This window comes from Pagrus pagrus (assembly GCF_965226575.1).
Source record: "Pagrus pagrus genome assembly, chromosome: 23".
NCBI lineage: Eukaryota > Metazoa > Chordata > Actinopteri > Spariformes > Sparidae > Pagrus > Pagrus pagrus.
Window position 1 is genome coordinate 14,241,985 of NC_140205.1, and position 23,490 is coordinate 14,265,474.

Genomic DNA, 23,490 nt, shown 5'->3' on the forward strand with positions numbered 1-23,490 from the left:
GTCACCCTCTACGTGCCTCGGTGACGCCCCACACTTTCCCAGCATGCAGCGGGTGATGTCTGAGGAAAGATGGCGGAAGGAGGAGCGGCTGATCTGGATACCCAGAGAGGAGAGGTCGCGGCACTGTTGAAAACACAGCTGAGAAAGGGAGACACTTGGTAAGACTTGAGCTGAAACCTTTTCAAAGATACCGCGTGGCCGTCGGCCGGCTCCGCCGAGGCTGTCAACGCCATGGAGGATAAGAAAGCCGAGGTGACGGGCCGTGTTGACAGTTAGCTCCGAGCTAGCTAACGGGAGCCCGTCAGCTTCATGTGTGTCAGCTTGGCAGGCTAGCGGTGCTTCGGCTAACGCTAGCTTCTAAACTGTCAGTGAAGAACGACAGACCCCACATATCTTCTACATTACATGTTGCATTCTGGTGATTATGTGCGCTGCTTCCAAATTACAGTGTCGCTTTTTAACTTAATTGTTGACAAGATCTCAGTGAGGCTACATTCGTTGGTCTGCTCTAGTTAGCAGGCTAATAGCTAATTGGCTAGTCCACCGAAGCTCCAAGTGGTTTGCCAGTCAGTGGGTTCATCCCGTCGACTTCGGCAGGGCGGAGTCGGAAAAGAAGCACCTGTCAAAATCACAGAGCCAGCTGGCCTGGCATGCAGCAACCTGAACTCAAGTCGGCGTCAACAGTGCTACTGTTACAACTATCAATCTGTGTCAAATTAGCCTCCCAGAGTCAGATTTGTTTGGAGAACTGACAGCAAGGTAGCCTTCACCTGCCAGAGTATTTCCACAGTCACCATTCAATGTGTTTGAGAAAAAAGCTTTGGTTTACATCTTACAGACTGTTGCCTGACCCTTGAACAATCTAGACCGATCAGTCCCATCTTGCTTTATCAGAGCTGAAGTAATATCGCTTCCCTTCTCTGCAGGTACCTTGTGGACAGTCATTGGTTCAAACAGTGGAAGAAATATGTGGGATATGACAGCTGGGACAAATACCAGATGGGTGACCAGAATGTCTACCCAGGACCAGTTGATAACTCTGGTCTCCTCAGAGGTAAGACGGGTGATGCATCACCTCATGAGACCTTAAATCACCATTATGAATTTATTGTGAATACTGTGTGGCCCTTATGCACCACATTGTCAGTAAAGCTTATCATTCTGGAAGTAGCAACAAAGAGTTGAGAGGAAAAGGGAACAAAAAACAACATTGTTGACTGACTCCATAGAGTAGCCTTTTTAGGGGGGGGTTCATAGAAAGCTCTCCAGTGTACCTTTTTTCCTTTGTGTGTTTTGTGTCGTGTGAGACAGTCACTGCAGGGTCAGCGCTGTAAGTGCTGTCCCATAGTGTGCTTTCCCTCCTCCCTCTAACTGCTCATTTCTCACCCTTTCTCTCACCTCCTCCCTACCTCTAGATGGGGATGTGCTGGCCATCAAGGAGCACCTCATCGACGAGCTCGACTACATCTTGGTCCCGACGGAGGGCTGGAATAAGCTAGTCAGCTGGTATGGGTTGAAGGAGGGTCAGGAGCCAATTGCACGCAAGGTAAGGGTTCATTCATGAGAACTGGACTATGAATTGATGGTTGGAGAGTGTTCTGCTCGCTTCATTATATACTACTGGCAAAGGTTGTTCCCTCCGGTGCGATTTAATGGTTCTGGTTCGTAGCTGAGGTGTCTGGTGTGGCTTGCGACGGGTTGAACGGGAGGAATGTGTGCAAAGGTGGTTGTTTGAGATCATGATATCAGGAGTGTAGCACAATTGTAACAGAAACTTGAGTTCTGCAAGAGTGTTATGCAACATGAAATAGAAAAAGACTCAGCTAACTGATATCAGAACTATAGTACTTCAAGATAATATTGATCTGTCTCCACTGCTGCTTGTTATACGTTTTTAACAGAAAGAAAAGTTGAGAGTGTTAAGCACAAAGTTTTGTTTGGATTGGAATACTGTAGCCTTGCTTGTTACAATAAGAAATGCTGCAGTAGGTATTGATTGGCTGACTTAGATGTGAGAAGATTAAGACCCTGTGTACTGGAGACCTTGCGGGAAGGGGATGCAAGAGTGACTGTGTGTTTCATTCATTCCCTTCAGCTTTTTGTTCATTCCTGTCAGGAAGTGCTCTTATTCTTTATGGTTAAAAAGTACTTTCACACACATTTTGGTAGAGTGAAACGAACCACTGCATTGCTGTATGTGTGCTTACAGTTGATTAGTCAGTGGAATATGTCATGATGGCGGCTGCAACCTAACAGGACCTACAGTATCAAATCCCGGCTTTAAATCTCACTAGTCATGCCATCATGGCTGCTAGAAGAGGTTCCTCTATCATTCTCTCTCTAGTCTTTCTCCCCCCTTCCATCGACCCTCCCATTTTGCCATGTATGTCGCTGGACGTATCGGGTGGCCGCGGGGTTTCTATTTTCAGGCGACGTTCTGGATGACTGAAAAGAAACATGGAGCGATCTGCGCGACACAACATGCAGGAGGTTCATTATTAGTTTTTCTCTTTTTTTCAACTCCTTGTTTCTTCTGTGGGGTTATCAGCCTGAGGTGCGGAGGGGGGAGGCACAAAAAGGATTCAGGAGGATTGTAGTCACGGGTTTATCGCTATGTTTCTTTTCCGTTTGTCCTCTTCTGGTCTGATTGCCAAACACCGGCGGAGTGTTCCTGCTTGTCCTTGTTTTTTGAAGTGGAGGAATGCCGGCTGAGGTCACACTGAGTGAAGCGGCTTCTGAGAGGAGTGCGAGAGGCACAACCAGTATGGGAGGAGTGGGGGGGGTGGGTGGGGTAAATGGTTTTGGCTCGGCTCTGATTTAAGAAATTCTGTCTGAGATTGGCGATGAGTTTACAAACACATGGGTGGTGGGCCCATCGGGATATCGGGGTATGGGTAAGGCAGGTGTGGGCTGGGGGGAATCTGAGCCGTGTGCATGACTATTGCAGTTCTCAGGGAGGTTTGTGAAGTTGTTACTGTGTGTGTGCGTGTGTGTCGGAGGGGCTCAGGGGTGAAATAAATAGGCTGGGACCCCTCAGCTGTTTCCACGAGGTGCTGCTAATTTAGGCACTTCACTCTGCTCCTATCAGGACACCAGATGAGTGGCAACCAGGCCAGAAGACTGTACTTTGTTCTCCATGAGACACTGGAGCTAGTACAACCCCCAATTTACCAGACAATTTTTGTGGTTTGAGACAGCAAATAATTCATTATAAAGAAGTAAAGTAAGAGGTGTACCTGATGGGCTGCTGCTATAGAATGCTTACTAGTTCCTATTCAAAGAATAAAAAGCTGGTTTAGGTGTTCCATGTTCGGTTGACTTGCTGCAAAAGCTTCATTTTTGTGACATGATGAGCAGGAGGTTGTTTTTTTTTGTCTGATATAGTGACAGCAGAGAAGCGTCTTCACGTCTTGTGCTTTGGCTTAACATGTATCTGTTGCTACATTATGTTTTTTAGTTTTACGCTTTTGCTTGGTGCAGTCAGCTCATGTAGCCCAGATATGACACACAGTTAATATTTTAAGAACAGTTGAGAATTTCTGGAATTATCCGGAGGGGTACTTGTATATTATAGTTGTGTTTTCCTCGTTACAGCAACTTATGGTGAGAATGTAATGCACGGTATCTGCTTATACTTTATAAGTACATATTAAGGCTGACCTGAAAGCCGGAAAAGCCGTTGCCATGGTATTCGATGTCCAAATAAGTATTCGAATGCTTTGTTGTTTGTATTTTAAGAGGAAGAAGACATTGTGTCACCTGTATCAAAAAAGGGGCAACAGACTGATAAAGAGTGAGAAATGAAGCTTCTTTATGGTGTTTAATTATTCTCACAACCTGTGTGCACTTCTCTGCATGCAAAAATGCTGCGCCTCGAGCACTTGCTGGTCCTTCTCTCGTTTTTCAAGTTGACTTTTTAGATTATGGAGATGGAGATGGAATAGACAGTGGCTTAGGTCTCCCCTCCTATTTGTAGGAGGGGAATAATGGCCTAGAGTTTGAGGAAGGTATGATAGCTTGTGTTGTTCTTGCCGAAGCTTCGAATCCCCAAAAATGATATTCAGACCAGTGCTAGTACACACATATAACATTTGATGTCACGGTTTGCAATATATTTGTATTTTATTGCTTCATGGGTTCTGTCTTAGATTAATTAGTTAATAATCTTTCTGTTAATTTTTCAGGTGGTGGAACAGGGTATGTTTGTGAAGCACTGCAAGGTGGAGGTGTACCTGACGGAGCTGAAGCTCTGTGAAGACAGCAACATGGACAATGTGATCACCAGACGCTTCAGTAAAGCTGACACAATAGGTAAGCCTCAGTCAGTCCGGAGTCTTGGCTACATTGCTGCAAGTTGAATTAACTTCAGTTAGTTAGATATTTTCATTACTTTGATTTCTACTTCTTTTCATTTACCCTTTTCTTTTGATTAAGGCTGTTTTTTCATTTCGAGGCACATACAGAAAATATGTCCTATTTATAGTTATATAATATTTATTTAAATATTATAGGTTTTGACCACAAATGTCTTGCTTTAAAACATTAATCAAAAGATTAATTCATCTTCATGTTATTCTTGACTTAATGTGTATTTTCCAAAGAAAACGGTCTGTTTATGGTTAAAGAATTTACCTGCCATTACTTCTTATTTTAGTATTCACACTAATAAGAAGTTCTTAATTATTAATACATGAAAGACAAGATGGCTTCTAAAATCCAAACATCCTCTTCAGTGCCTCCATGTTCAGTAACACCACATTTCGTAATACAGACATTTGTAAACCATGTCTCGTCACTCGTCAGTGTTTGCAGGTTGCAAGCATGATCATAGATGAATTCACTGATTAGTTCCTCCTTTATTGGTCTAATCTTTCTCCATTCTGCAAGTAAAGCCTCGTTTCCACCTACGACACCCGGTTGCATCTCTTTAATGTTTCCGGACTTGACCGTATCCCCGTTCAAAAATTAGTACCCAGAATTTGTAGTCCCAGGAACTACTTTTCAAGGAACTAAAAGCTCTAAGACCCACGAAGATTAGGCAAATTAGTCTGCTGATGTATGTAAAAGCGTCACATGTCATGTTGTCATGCAACTATACAACACTAAGATCTGGACTTTGTGTTCTGCACTACAAACCCTGATCTCCAAAGTTCCTGTATTTTTGGAGAGTACTATAGAGCCTTAACTACGACTTTTTTGGGGGGGGGAAATTATGCGCAGGGACTTCCACCAAAGGTTCCAAGTCCCTGGAAAAGTTAGTGCAGTGGAAACATGGCTTTGGTAAACTTGACGTAAACTTGCTATTTCCGTTTTTAACCTCATAATGTTAACCTGTCTTTTTCTTTTCCTTTTTAAAATATTCATGCTTTGCTGCAGATATGATAGAGAAGGAGATGAGGAAGCTGTTTAGCATTCCTGATGAGAAGGAGACCAGATTGTGGAACAGGTACATGAGCAACACCTTTGAGCCTCTCAACAAGCCTGACAGCACCATTCAAGACGCCGGCCTCTACCAAGGACAGGTAAGGACTTTTGTTGTTTTATCTTAGACTTCTGCAAGGTTCTTTTTTAGGAGTCTTATTTGACAAAATCAACACGGAGCCGTCCAAATATGGCTTGCTATGTAGACAGTTATTATTCCTGAGCTCAGTGAAATACGCTCTAGTTTCAATCACCCTTATCAGATAGCTTTTCCTTATTTGTGCTCTCTGCCTGTCAGCCCTTTTAGGCCACAGCAGAGCGGAGCTTCAGAATAAACCCTCCGTTTTTCTGCTTCATTTGAACCAGGTTATCATGACCTGGATGGTAATGAAATTCAACTGGATTACTTTCTTTTTGGGGCTCATGTACCGTGAAGTCATTTAGACACTGTAGGTGGTACTGTGACAAGTTTCTTCTTTGTCGTTGTGTTAAAGTTTGAGTCTCTTCAGGCGGTGCTGTTGTCTATTTCTTTTTATCACTGCTCCTACTTTCTACAAAGTTCCTCTCCTGGGTAAACACTCAACATAAACAGGTACATTTTTAACTTAAAAAACCTCAACACAGAGTGGTTAGAGCAGCAAAACAGGAATGTATTTATTTGATATGACACACAGTAGATCATTTAAATCATCATCTGACTCTCTGTGGAGTAATGTTAACACAGTACAGTCAGACTGCCCTGTAAATGAGCCGGTCGCTTCTCCCAAACCCGCCAACATCTGTGAGTCAGCTGCCACGCAAGCCACTTAACCTCCCCTTGTAAGCTGCTTAAACCGTGCACGCATGTCCTGGCATCCACCTGACAGTCGACTAGAGCAGACGCATCCTCTGTACGAGCCTAGACTAATGTAGACACCTGGCCACTTTGGGCCAGCGGGCTTCAGATCAGCAGCTGCTCCAGAGGATCGTTGAGCCTCGGACAAATCCTCACACAGTGAAAGAGGAGATAAGATTTGTCTGGCTCCCTGTCTTTCTCCATCGGAAATCAGATCTTTAGAGTATGTGGGAAAGGCAAAACACACCTGTTTCTTTGTGTTTATTTATAAAAAATGTGTCTAATATAGTCTTCCAGTCTCAAGTCCTCTGATTATCTGGTCAAATCTGGAAAAAAAAAATACACATGGTTTATCTGATGAGATATTTGCCGTGACATACAGCAAATAAGATGACTGTATGAACAACAACATCAGTATCAACTATTAGTCACTGGTAAAATTATTATTTTAAACATCAGTATCATACCAGAGTTTCACAATCTCTCATCCTGAAATTTCAGTAGTACAGGATGTACTACAGGATGGGAGCACTTAAAGGTTTAAATTTGTGGAAGCAGATGGAGCCCTCCTTTCTTTCTGCTGTCTCCCACAGGTTCTCGTAATAGAGCAGAAGAATGAGGATGGCACATGGCCTCGAGGCTCCACGGCACCCAAGTGAGTGAGCGGCGCATCACCTGGCTTATATTGCTTTGTTGACTGAAAAAAAAGGAAGTTACCACAGAAATAGAACGCCATTTCCACGCTGTATCCAAACACGTCTGTTGATATACTGAAGGATTACACAGAATTGAATTGTTAAAGACTTTAATACTTGATCAGATGTGACCCAGCAACAGAAATCCTCGTCTTTCTTTGGAAATTTCAATTTACAATTGTGCAACCCTGTGTAAAGTTTCCCTGCTATGTCACTATAGCACCTCATCATCTTCAAAAATCCCCTCTCTCTACAACTTTGCCTCAGACTACCTCTTTTGCTTGACCTTTTGTTGCTGACATATCCCTCCGTTTTATTTCAATTCATCCCAGTTTTATTTAATTGACACTCGCGCACCTTTCTGGAACAGCTCCTTATTTCCTCTCCTCTAACTCATGATCTATTCTTTATCTTTTTGAAGGTCATCTGGTGCTTCCAATCTCTCTGCTTTGCCAAAGATCTCGCCTTCATCTCTCACAAACAATCATAACAGCAGCTTCAACAGCAGGAAGTAAGGCTTAGTAGTGGGTCGAAGAGCTGAGGGGGTGGGGTTTGGACGCCAACAGCCAGAGATGGAGTCTGGAGGGTTTCTTATCATTAAGCTTCATGTTCACTTCACTTGAATTTCAGATTGAATTGACTTATGGAGTGTTAAATTCTGCAGAAATTACTGCAGCAAGAAAGTGAGTTTTCTCAGCTGTTCTGCTCAGTTTACACAGCAACACTTAGTTTGAAGATAAACTTTTTCTTGTTCAGATCTGTCTCTGGCTGTTGGTTCTGGGCTCAAAGCTATCTCGTGATGATTCAGCTGTAAGTGCTGATCGCAGGGCGGGGGAAGGGGGCTCACGAGGGATCGATCTCTTTTGAAATTTCTTCAGCGACAGCAGTGCTCTCTATAAAAGGCCCGTCGGTGACTCTGAGTGCCTTATCAGCATTAGTTACCATTTCTGATCCTCTGATTTTCTACCTTACTCATTAATAGTGCTGGCAAGGGCTGCATGATTATGGTTGATTTGATAATTACTTTATCCATTACTCTCATACAACACTTACTGCTAACAATCAAATGATAACCTAAGACTGAACATGTGTTATCTGATTTAACACCAAAGTATATCCAAATAACTATCTATTTAATGAACTCAGCTGCTTTCATATTCGAATGTAGAAGGATTTTCGAAGCCTGATCCATTTTTCGACGTTGCTTTTTGACAGATTTGAGAGATGAAAGATGTAAGATTTGTCGGCCTGCAGCTCCTTATGAGGTCGCATTCTGACTGACTTAATTGCTGGGACGGAAAACGCATGAAGCCAGTTTTACGCTCAGACATCCTGTTTTATACACTGGTGTATACTTTATGAATCTGTTCCTCGAACTGGTCCTCTCGGATTCTAATGAATTTTCTCAGCGCTGTCTACAGCCTTACACACTCACCACCAGCACCAGTGTTGTTTTAACACAGTTGTTGGTCGGAAGACAGCCTCACTCTTACTTTTTAAGGATAAGTTCAACCAGAAATGATAATTCAGTAATTATCTACTCACTCGGACGCTGATGGAAAGTCAGGTGAAGTTTTCTGGAACTTCATAGCAAAACAGCGTTGCAGCATTCACCTGCTGAAGAGAACAACAGAAAAACATAAAATGGCTCCATACAGCTTGTTAGGCATAATCCAAGTCTCTGAAAGCCCAGATAACCCAAATTGAAGTGAAGAGTCTAGTTTTCACCCTCGACGTGTGGTCAAGCCAGTGCACTCACTTCAGATTGGGTGTGTGCGTTAAGCTTAACAGCTAAGCAATGCGGTTACGTCTTTTCAACTCAATTTAGGAACTTTGGAAACTTGGATTACACGGGACAAACTGTATGTAACCCTTTTATGTTTTTTTTTCTAGATTTTTTCCCATGAAGTCCCCATCTTCATTTTTTTTAGGAGAATGATGCAACACTGTTTTGCTGTGAAGCTCCAGAAATGTTTTGTGGACTACGAAACCTCACCTGACTTTCCATCGCTTGAGGATGAGGAGAATTTTCATTTAGGATGAATGTATCCATTAATGCGATTACAAATTTTAAATAAACTTTTGAACATGAATCATCAGCACTGCACTGTATTTGGAGAGTGTCTACAATCCTGGGACGGCACAGAATCTTTGAAACTCTTGGTTATATTTCAAACCAACGTACCTAATTTTCAAAGATGGCCTCTGTAAGATTTAACTGCCCACATCTCCATCTTTAGTTTTGTTTTTGTTTCATGATGCCGTTGCACATTCAACATTTCCAGCTTGGTGTCCTGAGTGCTGACAGTGAAGCTGACACACCAAATCAGGAGTTTCGAAGGTTTCACAACACTTGCGAAACAAATAAAGCCATCGTTAATAATTCAAAAAGAAAACCACGGTACCCCTGTATGTATAATCACGCAGCTCGTGTGTTAGCCTATGTTTTCTGAAGTTTCTTTATTATTTAACAGTTGTATTGAAATCGTAGAACCAGCTCAGGTATCAGTCTGGATTTCTTGCTGTGTGAAAGTGAATCACAGCTCACTTTCTGTCCAACTTTCAGTTTCTGTTTTCTGAAAACGCCACTGTAGCATAAATTAATGTTTGTCACTAAAGCACTGGGACCCAGCGGCTCTGTCGGCCCTCTGCTAGAGAGCACTGCTGGGCTGTGGGTGGAGCTTTCACCTCTGCTGTCCAGTAGACTTTACTGTCCCCTGCTTCCTCTTTATGTGTGTGATTTACTGCATGCTGGAGTGTGTCTTTCTGTGTGTGTGCGCGTGTGTGCGTGGTTGTGCGTGCGTCTTTAGATATAGACACTCTGCACTGCATTTTTTCTCGATACTGTTGGAATGCAGAAATAATAGCCATGAGCTCGGCCACCCTGAAAAATCAATATTGACAAAGAAGGAAGGTGTTGAAGTGAGGTTAGCCTGTCCTTCCTACACTCGGTGAAAAGAAAATCTCTCCAATTATTTTTCTCTGCGTCTGGCCCGTACTGGGAGTGTAGTTGCACTTTGTCATTTCGCAGCTCTGCCTCATATTGTTTGATGGCAGTGGCATCTTTCAGATTGTGGGATGCAGAGAGTGGGTGACTTGGGGAAATTGGATCTTACTCCCAGCAGCTCTCCTGTCCCTGATTCACTGGTGTGCCAGAGCTGTCGTTTCCTCTGAATTATGCATGGGGCCTCTTTTTTTCATATGAAGTGTTCCAGCATTACATAACACTTGTCTTTTTGATTTTGCGGTTTTTGGCCCGGTCTGTTTGGCGTTGGTAACAGCAGTTAAGTGTCACCATCTTACTAGGCGGTGTCCCCGCATTCTGGCAGGCAGGTTCTCCCTCTCTTCCTCTGCCTCCCTCTCTCTCTTTTACCTCTCCTCTCCCCCGAGCTCATTGCGATGCACACGTTCTGCAGTCTTAAGTGACCTTCAGAATACATTTCATCTGCTCCTGCTCCTCTCATCGCCTGCCTCCACACGCACTCACACTGGCCCCGGTGATGAAACCCGCCCTCTCTTCAGGGGTTACTTTATTTATGAAAAGCCTCCCTGTTTAAAAGCCAACGTACAGGCAGCCATGGCAGGCAAAAGAGGGAGTGTCAAGGTGTGTGTTTGGCTTAAAATGGGTGCGAAGAGTGTGAATGTGTGTGTCGAGATGAGAGTGTAAGAAACGGGGATAAATGGTGTGTCGGCATGAGTGAACGTGTTAATGTGTGTGTATATCTGTGTTAGAGAGAGATACTGAGAGAGAGTCAGGCCTGTGAATACTGCAGCCTCAGCTGGATGCAGTGGATCAGCTGCTCCCTCCATCCCCATCTCATTTCTCCTCTGTCAGCCCCCCCCCCTTCCTCCCCCCCTTGTACTGTCCGCCCCTCCCCCCTATTCTCTCTGCCTCTCCCTCTCTCTCTCTCCCTCTCTGTGCACCTCTAGCTTCGGTAGCAGTAGTCTTGAGCATCCTTGCTGCTGCTGATGCTGCTATAAATATCCGCCGGTAGCCGTAGAGCAGCAGAGAGCAGCAGGCAGGCCAGAGGGAGGAGCACAAGACTAGAGGACAGGACGGGACGGGACAGGACAGGACAGGACAGGACAGGACAGGACAGGAGGGATCTGAGGCAGAGAGGATAACAAGATGACAGGCGGTCGAGCTCGGAAAAGAAGAAGGGGGGAGAAGAGAAGAGGGGAGCTGCTTAGTTAGCTCTAAGAGAGAGGAGGCGTGTGTGTTTGTGCGTTCTGTGGTTTGGTCGTTGGCCTGCGCTGGACTCGGAAGTCAAATTTAGACCTAAACTTGGTCCAGACTATCCCCAAACTGCTGCTGGAGCATTTACTGGGTTCAGCTGAGGACTTAACAGTCGAGACTGGAGCTGGACTTTGCTTCGCGGCCTCTAAAATCCAGGCTTCGCATGCGCCGCCGGACACCCGGAACCGAACCTCATCCTGACCCCGTCCGGGCTGCCGGTCGCTCAGTTTGGCGCGGACATGTGGGCCGGCGCGGGCCGGGGCGGGGCTGAGATGTCATGCTCCTGTGTTGCTGGTGGTGCCTGAGGCCTGAGGCGGTGGAGCTGGACAGCAGGAGGGTGGACCACCACCGCGTGCTGAACTGCGAGGCCACTGCCTCCACCGCCATCACAGCTGTTTCCCTTGACCAGTGGGAGCCAGAAACGAGCAGCGATGCCTTGCAGCCCTTGCAGAGGTCTGCTGAGCGCTGCAGTTGGACTAGCTTGAAGCTGGATTGTTTGTTTTTATTGGAGGAAATAGTGGAAGCTGGTGTTTTTTTTTAGAGCATTGTTGAGTGTATTAACAACTTTATCTTGCTAAAAAACATTGTATACTAATTTCTCTCAGTGTAGATGTGTTACATTTATGTGTTCAACTTTTCCTTTGCTTGTAGCAGTTTGACAAATCCTATCTGACCTCCTATAACCTGCTTGTCTGTCCTTCTATATGTTTATTGCACAGTGTGAAGAACTCGAGCTATAGTTTGCCGTCTTACCATGCCTACAACAGCTATGACTACTCAGACCAGAGCAGGCAGAGTGAGCGCTCGGGCCTCTGTGGACTCTCCAACCTAGGCAACACCTGCTTCATGAACTCTGCAGTGCAGGTAACAGAATGCCTTTAGGAAAAAAATATTGAAAGTCATTCTGGCTCTCTCCAAGTCTTCAAATATTTGTGCATTGAGTCGAGAAAAACTTCCTGCAGAAATGACGGCACTTGAAGGCCGAAGAAGAGTTGGAGCTCCATGTCTGTGCATATTATGAGTGTCAGCAGTGACAGCGTGGAAGTTTGCAAAGCAGTTCTTGTGAAGAGCCTAAATCCACCCTCTGCTGATTATTGCCCTCTCTCCTGCAGTGTTTAAGCAATATCCCTCCACTGACGGAGTACTTCCTCAAAGACAAGTACACGGACGAGCTGAATGTGGACAACCCGCTGGGCATGAAGGGGGAGATCGCCAGAGCCTACGCCGAGCTTATCAAGCAGCTGTGGACGGGCAAATACAGCTACGTCACCCCAAGGCCTTTCAAGGTGACATAAAGATTCTCTAAAGGAGTTGTGTGTGTTGGGGCCACTATCAAAACAATGTTCTGTTTCTACATTTTTGTAAGGAAGGGTCTGAAAAAGCACTATTAACATGGCACCTATAGTAGCTGTTACCTTTCACTTATAGATTTCTAATTCTGGGTAGAAAGCATCCCAGTTCCTTTTCTTTGTTCTGTTTTCTCATGTGTTTTCCATCCTCCAGACCCAGGTGGGCCGCTTCGCCCCACAGTTCTCGGGCTACCAACAGCAGGACTCTCACGAGCTGCTAGCCTTTCTCCTGGACGGCCTTCACGAGGACCTCAACCGCATCAGGAAGAAGCCCTACATCCAGCTGAAGGACGCCAACGGCAGGCCTGATAAGGTGAGATTGAGATAAAAGTGTTAAATTGTGGCCAGATCCTAAAGTGTATCCAGCTGTCCAAAGATAAAGGAAAAGTGTTGCTCACGTCCTATAAAATATGACTCAATGTATGCGTTTTTCATTTTATATGACTCATTTATATACCTCTGTATAAATAGTTTGAAACAATCAGTTCTTCTGCCTTGCTGTTGATCTCAGGTGGTGGCGGAGGAGGCGTGGGAGAACCACATCAAGAGAAACGACTCCATCATCGTGGACATCTTCCACGGCCTTTTCAAGTCCACCCTGGTGTGTCCTGTGTGCTCCAAGGTCTCCGTGACCTTTGACCCTTTCTGCTACTTGACCCTGCCCCTGCCCATGAAGAAGGAGCGCACGCTGGAGGTCTACCTGGTCCGACTGGACCCTCTGGCCAAACCCACGCAGGTAACACGTAATGTCCGGGAGAGCAACATTGTGACCTCATGTGGAGGCGGAAGGTTGACGGTGGCGTGTTTATGTTTCAGTACAAGCTGACCGTGCCGAAGGTGGGCTACATCTCTGACCTGTGTACCTCGCTCTCCAACCTGTCAGGGGTGCCTGCTGAGAAGGTACAAACATCACAGTCAGCTCTGCTCCAGGCACTAACCTGCTCTCTTTAGAGATTCCCTGCCTACTCAGACACAGCACCTTGTGGGAAAAGAAAATGATTCCTGTCGATCAAGGAGCTGAATAAAAAAGCAAAAAAAGGAAAATATATACAGAAAGTGCCAATGAAACAATACTTTCCAACTCATACCAGTTATTCACACTCAAATGAGTTTGTGTACTAAATAATCTCAAGAATATGCCGTATGTCAGGTTGATAAGCCAATGTTTACACAAATCTTCTGACTACGTCTCTCTCCACTTGTCTTTCATCCCCCAGATGATTGTAACTGACATCTACAACCACCGTTTCCACCGGATCTTCGCCACCAATGAGAACCTCAGCAGCATCATGGAGAGAGATGATATCTATGTGTGAGTGTGGAACTCGGCTGACAGGCACACTGTTATCTCAATTTCGATGGAGCGTTATCTTTTACTTCTGGCTAAATCGAAGTGTCGGGGCCTTGTTTACCGTCAAGATTCAAAAGAATTTTAATCGTTATAGTGCAACGCAAGATAATGAAATGTCTTTCAAAAAAACAAAAACTTTGCAGACTAATTAATAAAAAAACAATCAAGTGTTGAGGATGAGTGAAGAAGCTGCTCCTTAGACTGCTGGTACAGCTGTTGGTGCTTCTGTATCTTTCCCAAGATGGCAGAAGGATGAACAGACTTTGGCTGTTGGGGGTAATGCATAACAAAGTAATGAATTCCTGTAATAGCATTACATTTGTCTAGATCGCAGTAATGTAACAGATTACTGTTTCCTAAAGTCGGTAATCACATTACAGCTACTAATCTAACAATTACCATGTCATTGCTAGGGGTTACATAAGTCCTTCATTTATCTGCCTACTGGGCGGATAGAAGGTTCGCAAGCACGCTCACACAACGAGCACCTAATCTCTTCTGATATCCATGAAATTCAACACAGCAACACTGTCTGCTGCGCCCATGGAGAGGCTCTTTACTCTGTGCAGTCTTTAGTTTACTCCGAGGAGGAACAGATTGTCTAGCAAACGTTTTGAGAGACTCCTCCTCATGAGGGATAACCACGGTTTTAGTGGTAAATACCTCATATACGCTGGGCTAGTCTACCGTAAAGCCGTGGTTTACAGTAAGAGAGTGACTTAAGAGTGTGTTTGCTCTGTTAAATGCAGTTTATTCGTCATTTAACGACCTTAGAATAAATTGTTTATTTCCTCCTTATTAGATAGGGCTAATATCTGGCCATTTATAAAGTTTAATGTTACGTGATATTGCTCAGGGGATGTTGCAGAGTAATGAGTAATGTCTAATACATTACTGTTTCTGTGTAACGGCCCCAACGCTGTTTACTATTTAAAAAGAAAAAAACTTGACACCGAATGCGTGGTGTGATTTCACTCATTTAATATTTGGTTACGTTTTTAATTGGTTTTAAGTCTCCTTGATAACTCTATTGATCAGTTGGCTCCCCACCAATTTAAATCACCATATTTGCCAAGGACGTAAATATGCTGGAAATCGGTTTTCCTAACAGCACACGCTTCTCTCTGCAGATTTGAGCTGGCGGTGAACAGGGTGGAGGATACGGACCACGTAGTGATCCCGGTGCACCTGAGGGAGAAGTACAAGCAGTCGGGCTACAACCACACCAGCACGCCGCTCTTCGGACAGCCCTTCCTCATCGCCGTCCCCAGAACCCTCAGTGAAGACAAACTCTACAACATGCTGCTGCTGCGCCTCTGGTACGTCCATGTGTCTCCATGGTGGATCATATTGGCACACAGCTAATGGGCGTCAAGTTTGATGTTCGCGGATAAGTTTGTCTTATCTACAAGGCATTTTGGCATGCAATCAAGAAGCAATAAAAAGCCCTTTAGAAGACATTGCTTAGCTTGTTTAAGTAGGTTAGAAAAGGACTAAAAATGGTTTTGTCTTTGAAGCCGGTTCGTTAGATCTTCAGTAGAGGAGGAAGAAGAGGATTGTGAAGAAACGCAGCCAACAAAACAACACACTGTCAATGGTAATGCCACTAATGGACTGCTGGAGGAGGGGTCGCCGAGTGAGTGCACAAACACCCACACATACAGACATGTTACGATCAAATACCTGTATACCTTAACTTGATTTGTGCCACAGTCAATAAAGTGGTTAAACATCTCGTCCATCCTCCCTCAGGCGAGATGGAGACCGACGAGCAGGACGACGAGTCCAGTCAGGATCAGGAGCTGCCTTCCGAGAACGACAACAGCCAGTCAGAGGACTCGGTGGGCGGGGACAACGAGCTGGAGAATGGCGTGGTCGGCCCTCAGAACTCCACCAAAGGCCAGCAGACGGCAGGGCACAACAAAAAGAGACTTTTTACATTCCAGTTCAATAACATGGGGAAAACGGACTTCTCGCTCATCAAGGAGGACACCAGGCAGATCCGCTTCGACGAGGGACACCTTCGGCTCAGTGGTAGAAACTCACAATGTCCTCAAAATATATTCATGCTCACCATCTAGTATCCAATCATTAACATTTTTAATGGAACTAGAATTTTTCAAATTCTCGATATCTTATACTGTAAGGATAATATGTAAATTTATAATTGAATCACAGCCCAGGAAAGTAAATGAGTCCTTTTGTGAGCACCAGACTAAATGACCCTGTAGATAAATGGATGAAATAACTGAATGATAAATGACGACGATGGTGTTATTAAAGATGACTCGTGGTTTTGTGTGTCCTCCTTTTTACAGACCGCTCTTATCTCTCCTTGGACTGGGAACCAGAGATCAAGAAGAAGTACTTCGATGAGACTGTCGTCGAGGTAAAGCTAATATTTATCTGATGCTATGATATCCAACTTTCCTGTATAAATGCAACATAGCGGCAATCTGGTGTCAGGTTTCAAAATATGGCGATGTGAGCAGGCAGGAGCAGCAGGAAGTCCTGGTAATAAGCATAAGTGACTTGTAATGTGAAGGTCACAGATCTGACATCTGCAGCAGACGATCCGATCCGAAAGAAAGGTGTTAAACCTCCACCTTTCATTTTATTAGTCTATATTTAACTTGTGGGTGCCAAAAACTCATATAATCAGTTTTGTTCTAAAGGGTGCTGCAGGATTTAGTCCTCAAACCCGGAAATGAGTTGGCAATTTCACACTTTCAGTTCTCTCAGCTGGAGGTCAAGGGGTTTTTCGAATGGGTTTTTAGTTCGATGCCTAAAATAAAGTCTGTGGTTAACACAATGAGTTTTTCACCCTTTTGTTCTACAACATAAAAATGTCAGTAAATACCCCAATTGTGAATTTTAAAGCATTTATGTATCTATAAAAGGGCTGTTGCTAACAAGAAGCTAAATGAGACTACAGAGCTAATGGGGACATTAAACGTTATCACGCAGAAACCGGAAACTCATCTACTCGCACCACTACTTTACTTGCAACCACACTAACAAGTGTGTGTAGTACAGTGCAGTAGGAAACTTAGTGGTTAAGATGCTAATTTTCTGGGTTAGCCCTCACACAAATATGTCATCCCTGCAGCACATTTTTAAAAGAGAGACGTGACAGGAACACAGCAGTGCTATAAGAAGTGTTTTCCAACAACTGTTATGTGTGTTTGTGTGACTGAGAACAGGACTTCGACAAGCACGAGAGCATGGAGTACAAGCCTCAGAAGAAGGCGTTCTTTAAGTTGAAGGACTGCATCGAGCTGTTCACCACCAAGGAGAAACTGGGAGCCGAAGACCCATGGTGAGACAACACTCACCGCACAGTCAAAACACACAAACACGGTGGGGTCGACTGCACCTGCCAACTTGAAATGTGCATGTGGTCTCGCAGGTACTGTCCGAACTGCAAGCAGCACCAACAGGCCACTAAGAAGCTGGACCTGTGGTCTCTGCCGCCGGTGCTGGTGGTCCATCTGAAACGCTTCTCCTACAGTCGTTATATGAGGGATAAACTGGACTCGCTTGTTGATTTCCCACTCAAGTACGTGTGCGCACACACAGGCACACACACACACACACACACACACACACACACACACACACACACACACACACACACACACACACACAGAAAAGGCAATAAATCACTGCAGCAGAACACTGCGTTTTCTGCAGTTTGTCCATTGTTTCTGCTTTGCAGACCTGTTTTTACCTCATCTACATACAGTATATGCAGACCTAGTGTATACGTATAGATGAATAGTTTCATGCGCATTAAGAATGTAATTACAGTTTTTTATCCGTCAGTAAAATAAGCTCCATCTGAAACATTTTATACCTGATAATTTTTCTGTTGTCGTCAAGTAGGGCTGCAACTAACGATTATTTTAATTAGTGATTACTCTCCCAATTATTTCAATGATTGTTCTATTTATCGTTCGGTCTATCGTTTTTGAATTATGAAAAAAAGGTTTAATATCACAGTAAAGTTAATACGCTACGGGGAGGTTGAAAAGTTGGTGTATGGATAAAAAGAAAATGCGATGAAGTGCATCTGGAACAGATGTGGTGAACAATGAATCACAAGACTTGAGCCTCCACAAAGTAGACAAAAAGTGTTGACAGATGAAAACATCAAATCTGTGTGAAATTAGGAGGAGGCCGTAACCTTCCTCACATTAATACATGAAACAGACATCATGTTTCCTACGAGGTTTTCCAGCATCTGCGGTTTGACAGGTGTTCTTTTTAATACATCATCTAGTTACACAATGTTTTTGTTAATAATTCATGATTCAAACATTTCGTACACGACACCTGACGACTTCTTACATACTGTATGACGTGTTTCCTGCAGAGACCTGGATATGTCTGAGTTCCTCATCAACCCCAACGCTGGGCCCTGTCGCTATGATCTCATCGCTGTGTCCAACCACTACGGAGGGATGGGTGGAGGCCACTGTAAGATTCTCCACATGTCACTGAGGACTTTAAAAAGCCTCCTTTCTGCTTCCCTTTGTGTCCTTTTGGCATGATACCATTTTGATTTTATTTGTCTCATATGTAAAACAAGACAGATTTTCTTGTTGATATTTGTTGCTTTATGCACCAACACTCCTCATCACTCCATGAAGCATAATCAAGAAACATGTCTGAAACCCTGTGATTGCAGCAGGCGAGAAGCGTGTTGTTTCTGTCAGTCATGACTGGTGTGTGCACGTCCTTATCACACAGAGCTTTGTTTCACTCTGAAGCTCACCACAGGCGTCACAGCAGGGGGGGGGGGTTTCGCTGCTTTTTGCACCGTCATTCTGTTATAATTGTAGCCAACTGATGCTTGTTTGAATATGCTTTTCACTGTAGTCACCAAAAGAGTTGTCAGGAAGTTTTGGATGGCTCTAATACTCAGTAATGATACACAGCTGTAAGCTAGTGTCCTGTTACAGAAATGTGTAGAAATGTATCATAAACAGTGAACATACTGTGCTGAACCGGCACACCTGAAAAGAGAGAAACCTGTCTAATGCTTCGTTCTCGTCTTCTGCTCAGATACCGCATACGCCAAGAACAAAGACGACGAAAAGTGGTACAACTTTGATGACAGCAGCGTGTCTCCTGCCAACGAAGATCAAATAGTGGTGAGCATCCGCATTTTGCAACAGCCAGGCAACAGTCCTTCTGTATATTCATCAGAGGCAGTTTTGCCGGAAAAGAACTAGAAAAGTTAATTTCATCAAAGTAATTGGGATTAATTATTACACTACAGAACAGTCTGATTTCTCAAAGATGTCCAGCTGTGGTGGCAATTCCAAAAAAAGCACTAATGAGGTCCTGAGAACTCGTACTGTTACCGTTATGGAAGAGTTGGTTATTAAGTAGTAATTGGCAAAGGCAACTCAAGCGAGTGATTGAAGCCAGAAAGCCCACACTCCAACAACGTGGAGTCTCTGGGCGCTGTCGAGGATGTTTGTAAAGGCTTTTACTCCTCACTGCCCACTGAGGATTCCACTACAGCACAGACACAGGTGAAACTTTCAATGACATGAAAAATTGCAAACCAGCTGTCATTATATATTCAGCTTGACGCCTTGGCTTTGACCTGGGCAAAACAAACAGTATGAGACCACTAATGCTGAGCTTGTCCTTGTGTTTAATATTCAGTATTTTCATTAAGAGCTGTCTCTTTCTGTCGATTTCTGCACGACTAATGATCCGTGCTTCTCAGTCATGCTGCTTCAAAACTGAGAGGAAGTTTAAAGGGCGAGGCAGCTGATATTGTACTTTGGTTATTGTAAAAGACCAACATTAGACAATGTTCCTACTAAGCTGTTTGCATAGCCAATGAAAATGTAAATTCCTGTTTACATGCAGCCTTGCATAGTCCAATAAACACGCTCTAATATGTGGTTTATGATGACAAGATATGGGAAAGTGGAACAGCTGGAGCTGCTTGTGCAAAACCATCTCAGTTGAGACGCTTTGTCTGAGTGCGCTGTGTACATGTCCAAAGAACGCTCCTAAAACCGGAATAATATCAGAATATACCACGTAAAACGCTACATTCGCCATATCCAAACAGAATATCCAGTTTACATGTCATAGGGATCGACTGTTTTTCTCAGGGCTGATACTGATTATTGGTAATCAAGGAAACTGATTACTTGTGTTGTGTAAACATAGTTAGTTTGGGGGCAGAACAGGGAATGAGACCACAGAATGGTGAGAGACAGAAAGGATATTGCGTTAATAAAATGTATTTAATCAGCTACTGGACAAAAAACCCACAAATTCCCATAATTGGAAAAATGATGAATATCTGATACACTTGTTAGTCGCATCAATTCATAGTTGGTTTTGATCCTTTTCTTGATAAGTTGACAAAAATAAAGAATATCACCAGACTTCATATCTTCTGACTTCCTGTGAATGGACCGATGAGTCATCATGTGTTTAACCAATTACAATTCAGGAGGTAATCACGCAGCAGGTTTGTCTTGGGAAAAAATGTCCTGGGGGCGAGCTGTAATTAATGCAGGATCAAATGCAGGATTGTGAGTCAACAGGATCCTGTTGACTCACAATTCACAATAAATGCACGGTCATGTTATTAAAAGAGGAGTTGTTTGTGTAGCTGACTAACTATGTCGTCTTTCCTTTAGTCCAAAGCTGGCTATGTGCTGTTCTACCAGCGCCAGGACACGGTGAAGGGCACCGGCTACTTCGCTCTGGACCGCGAGGAGGAGGAGGAGGAAGAGGAGGAGGAGGAGGAAGGAGAGGAGGAGGAGAACGAAGGCGAGGCGAGGCAGGAGAGAAAGACCGCCTCCTCTTCTCAGGGCGCCGCATCCGCCGCCGCCGCATCTGCCGCCTCCGCTCTGAGCGACGAGGAGGACCTGAACGAGAACCGGCGCAGGAAGAACGACAACGAGCAGGAGGACGAGGAGGAGGAGGAAGAGGAAGAAGAGGAGGAGGAAGAGGAGGAGGAGCAGGCGCCCAATCGAGACGTCACCATGAAAACCAACTGAGGCGAGCGAGGACAGGAATAAATGGAGAGAGAGACAAGGATCTTTCCATCCAAAGCCATATGGACACACAGCATGGCAGCGGGCGCCACCGGTCCCACCCAGCGGCTCGGACTCGGCCGCTCGACAGGCGGAGCCACTGCGGGGGATGAAGGGGAGCTGCCGGGGTACGCAAGAAATCAGGGCCCTCCTCTGTGGTTGGATCACTGTGTGTGCGTGTGCGCGCGTGTGTGTGTGTGTGTCAAGTGTGTGAGTGTGTCGCCACGTCCATTCGTTAAGATTTGCTCACCTGCTCTCTGAAAAGACTCACATCAGGGCTGATTCGGAGGCTTCACAGTGCTGTGGGGTCACGCTCTGACTCGCCCTCCTGCTTTTTGTGTTCCTTTGTTGTTTTTTTTATATATATATATTTTTGAGAGCATCGTTGGCATATCATTTTACTATCATTTAGACCTTGTAAATATTTTAAACACTGAATTATATCGGGTTATCATGATGCGCTGAAACATTTTTGAACTTGCACAATCACCAACCATCCACCTTTTTCTTTTCTTTTTTTTTGTGTGTGTGTATTATTGCCAGACAAACTGCAGTTGTATAACAACTTTCTCAGAGGGTTTTCTCCCATAAAAAGTTTAGGAAGCTGCCTTTAGTAAGCCAGCGACGGGACGTGTCTGCTGTCTAGACTCGGCGTAGAGACGTGACACTCATAGTTGTGTGGTTTTTACAAAAGTGTCAAACAGCCAAACTGTCCTAGCTTCGTGCTGCTGCTGCTGCTGCTGTGATCTCGCATTTTTAGACAGATTATTAGCATACTGGCATGAACTTTAGAGATTTAAGGTCCTGCTTTCGCCGTCTCTCTCTCTGATCTCCTCCAAAATAAAGCAGGATTGAGCAGTCATCCAGCCAACTTTGCAAAAAAACAGACTCAGAACTCTGCGTGTTTTATCTGCAAAAATGAATCGGCGTTAAGATGTTTCAGGAGCTCCAGAAGCACCCCCGTCTTAACTCCGCTCCCGATATCTGTTTAAAAGTTAGCTGGCAGACTCAAAGATCTCCCCCTCCGACTCTCCCTCTTAAGTTATTCATGGGTGGTGTTTTAAAGCTTTACCACGGCTCTCTGCGCTCTCTCTCCTCATATCAGAGGCACTGTGAGATTAGAAAACATCGGTGATTTCGCTGACATCAGATGGCTCGTCTCTTGTTTGCATCACCTCGGCCTTAACTCTCAATCTCAGACCAGTCGCCTTTTCTTTGCACATCACTTATCAGCGCCGCCTTCTCTCGCACGGCCCCTTCACACACCTACACTCGTGTGCGAATGTCCATATGATTTGTTGGTTCGTCTGCTTTTTTTTTTTTTTTTTTTTTTAAACCCACAAGAGGGCCTGAATGTATGCTGAATGGAATGAACACTGACCAGATGTATGTGGTTGATGCCTTTTTGATTCTCTATAGGGCCAGATGTGTTTTTTTCCTTCTTTTTTTGTTTCATGGCTCCCTTTTTGTTTTTGGTTTGGTTGAATGCGATGGTAATGGGTTCTTAGCCTTTGATATTAGCTGTATGAAATCATGGGTACTGCTGAATGCGTCCCTTTCCACAGGGGGGAAATATGCGTCTTTGTGGTCCTGGGAAGGAAAGGGGAGGGAGGGTTAGGGGTGGGGGGGGGACAAAAAAAACCTATGGGGTGAGTCCGCCTAAAAGGCCTTTCAGCTTTTGGGATCATGATACAGTGAAAATATTGTGTGGCAGATTGTTGCAGGATATTCCTCCATCGACGTAAAACTATTCTCCATGGTGGAGTGTTAATGTTTTCTTTTTCTACCTGTTCTTTCCATTGTAAAAACAGCATCAGCGTACCTGTTGTCGCCTCAGAATATTAGACGTGTACCATGCCTTTTACGAGCATCTCTGTGCTTTGACTTCAGTGGGCTTCACCGCCTCGCTGCTGCCTTGCTTTTCGGGCGACTCACCCCATCCTGAATGAGATGTGATTGCTACTATAGGCTTATACAATACTGTACATAAGAGTTCACTCTGTGAGTGCACATTTGATAAAGTTTATTTATTTATATGTAAGCATTTAATAATAAACAGACAATATATTTAAAACCTTGGCAAGACCTGAAATGTCGCTGGGAAGGGAGGGAGGGAGGGAGGGAGGGCTGTGGATGAGTCCACACATAAACACTAGTTTGCAAAGTCTTGCCTGTGCTCTTGTCAGGGAGGGAATATTTTTAAAGAAAGGATGCTTCTGTTGTTTTGGGACTTTTTTTGTAAAAAAAAAAATAATCCAGACATCCTTGCATGACGACATTAAGGGGGTTTCCAGGTTTGGCTGCACTTGAGTTCACTTGGGTTTACATTTGAATTGTGCATGTGTATTTATACACAATCTTCAATAAAGTTGTGTAAAGCTTCCTGCTGGTCTCTCTTCTCTTTAGTGTGTGTCGTTTTATCAAAGTTAAAGGTGCACTGTGTAGTTGTGGGGAAGACATTTTAATCAGAAGAGAAAGAAATTGATTTTTTTTTTTTATTTCTTAATAAACTAAATACACAAACAC

The 23,490-nt window shown here is 44.3% G+C and overlaps 1 protein-coding gene across 7 annotated transcripts; it reads left to right on the forward strand.

Annotated features, from left to right (window-relative positions):
- Positions 1–48: 48 nt before the first annotated feature.
- Positions 49–23,062, forward strand: usp15 (ubiquitin specific peptidase 15). 7 transcript variants are annotated; one of them, XM_084345627.1, is made up of 22 exons: positions 49–158; positions 927–1,054; positions 1,416–1,546; positions 4,185–4,311; positions 5,377–5,522; positions 6,850–6,911; positions 7,373–7,462; positions 11,908–12,052; positions 12,301–12,474; positions 12,692–12,850; positions 13,049–13,273; positions 13,354–13,437; positions 13,755–13,849; positions 15,019–15,207; positions 15,406–15,524; positions 15,641–15,922; positions 16,207–16,277; positions 17,092–17,207; positions 17,298–17,447; positions 18,264–18,367; positions 18,956–19,044; positions 20,566–23,062. In XM_084345627.1, the coding sequence occupies exons 1-22, from the start codon at positions 70–72 to the stop codon at positions 20,926–20,928; spliced, it is 3,138 nt and encodes a 1,045-aa protein (XP_084201753.1). In that variant the 5' UTR covers positions 49–69; the 3' UTR covers positions 20,929–23,062. The 7 variants fall into 7 exon arrangements, with proteins under 7 accessions (XP_084201753.1, XP_084201754.1, XP_084201758.1 ...); XM_084345628.1 differs by lacking the exon at positions 7,373–7,462; XM_084345629.1 differs by lacking the exons at positions 49–158; positions 927–1,054; positions 1,416–1,546 and adding an exon at positions 2,453–2,490.
- The last annotated feature ends 428 nt before the right edge of the window (positions 23,063–23,490 follow it).

Excerpts from the sequence above, each read along its gene's own strand:
- usp15 (XM_084345627.1), top strand. The coding sequence starts at position 70 with ATGGCGGAAGGAGGAGCGGCTGATCTGGATACCCAGAGAGGAGAGGTC. Across the intron at positions 12,851-13,048 it reads CCAACGGCAGGCCTGATAAG|GTGGTGGCGGAGGAGGCGTG; the intron begins GTGAGATTGAGA and ends TGTTGATCTCAG. Across the intron at positions 18,368-18,955 it reads AGGGATGGGTGGAGGCCACT|ATACCGCATACGCCAAGAAC; the intron begins GTAAGATTCTCC and ends TCTTCTGCTCAG.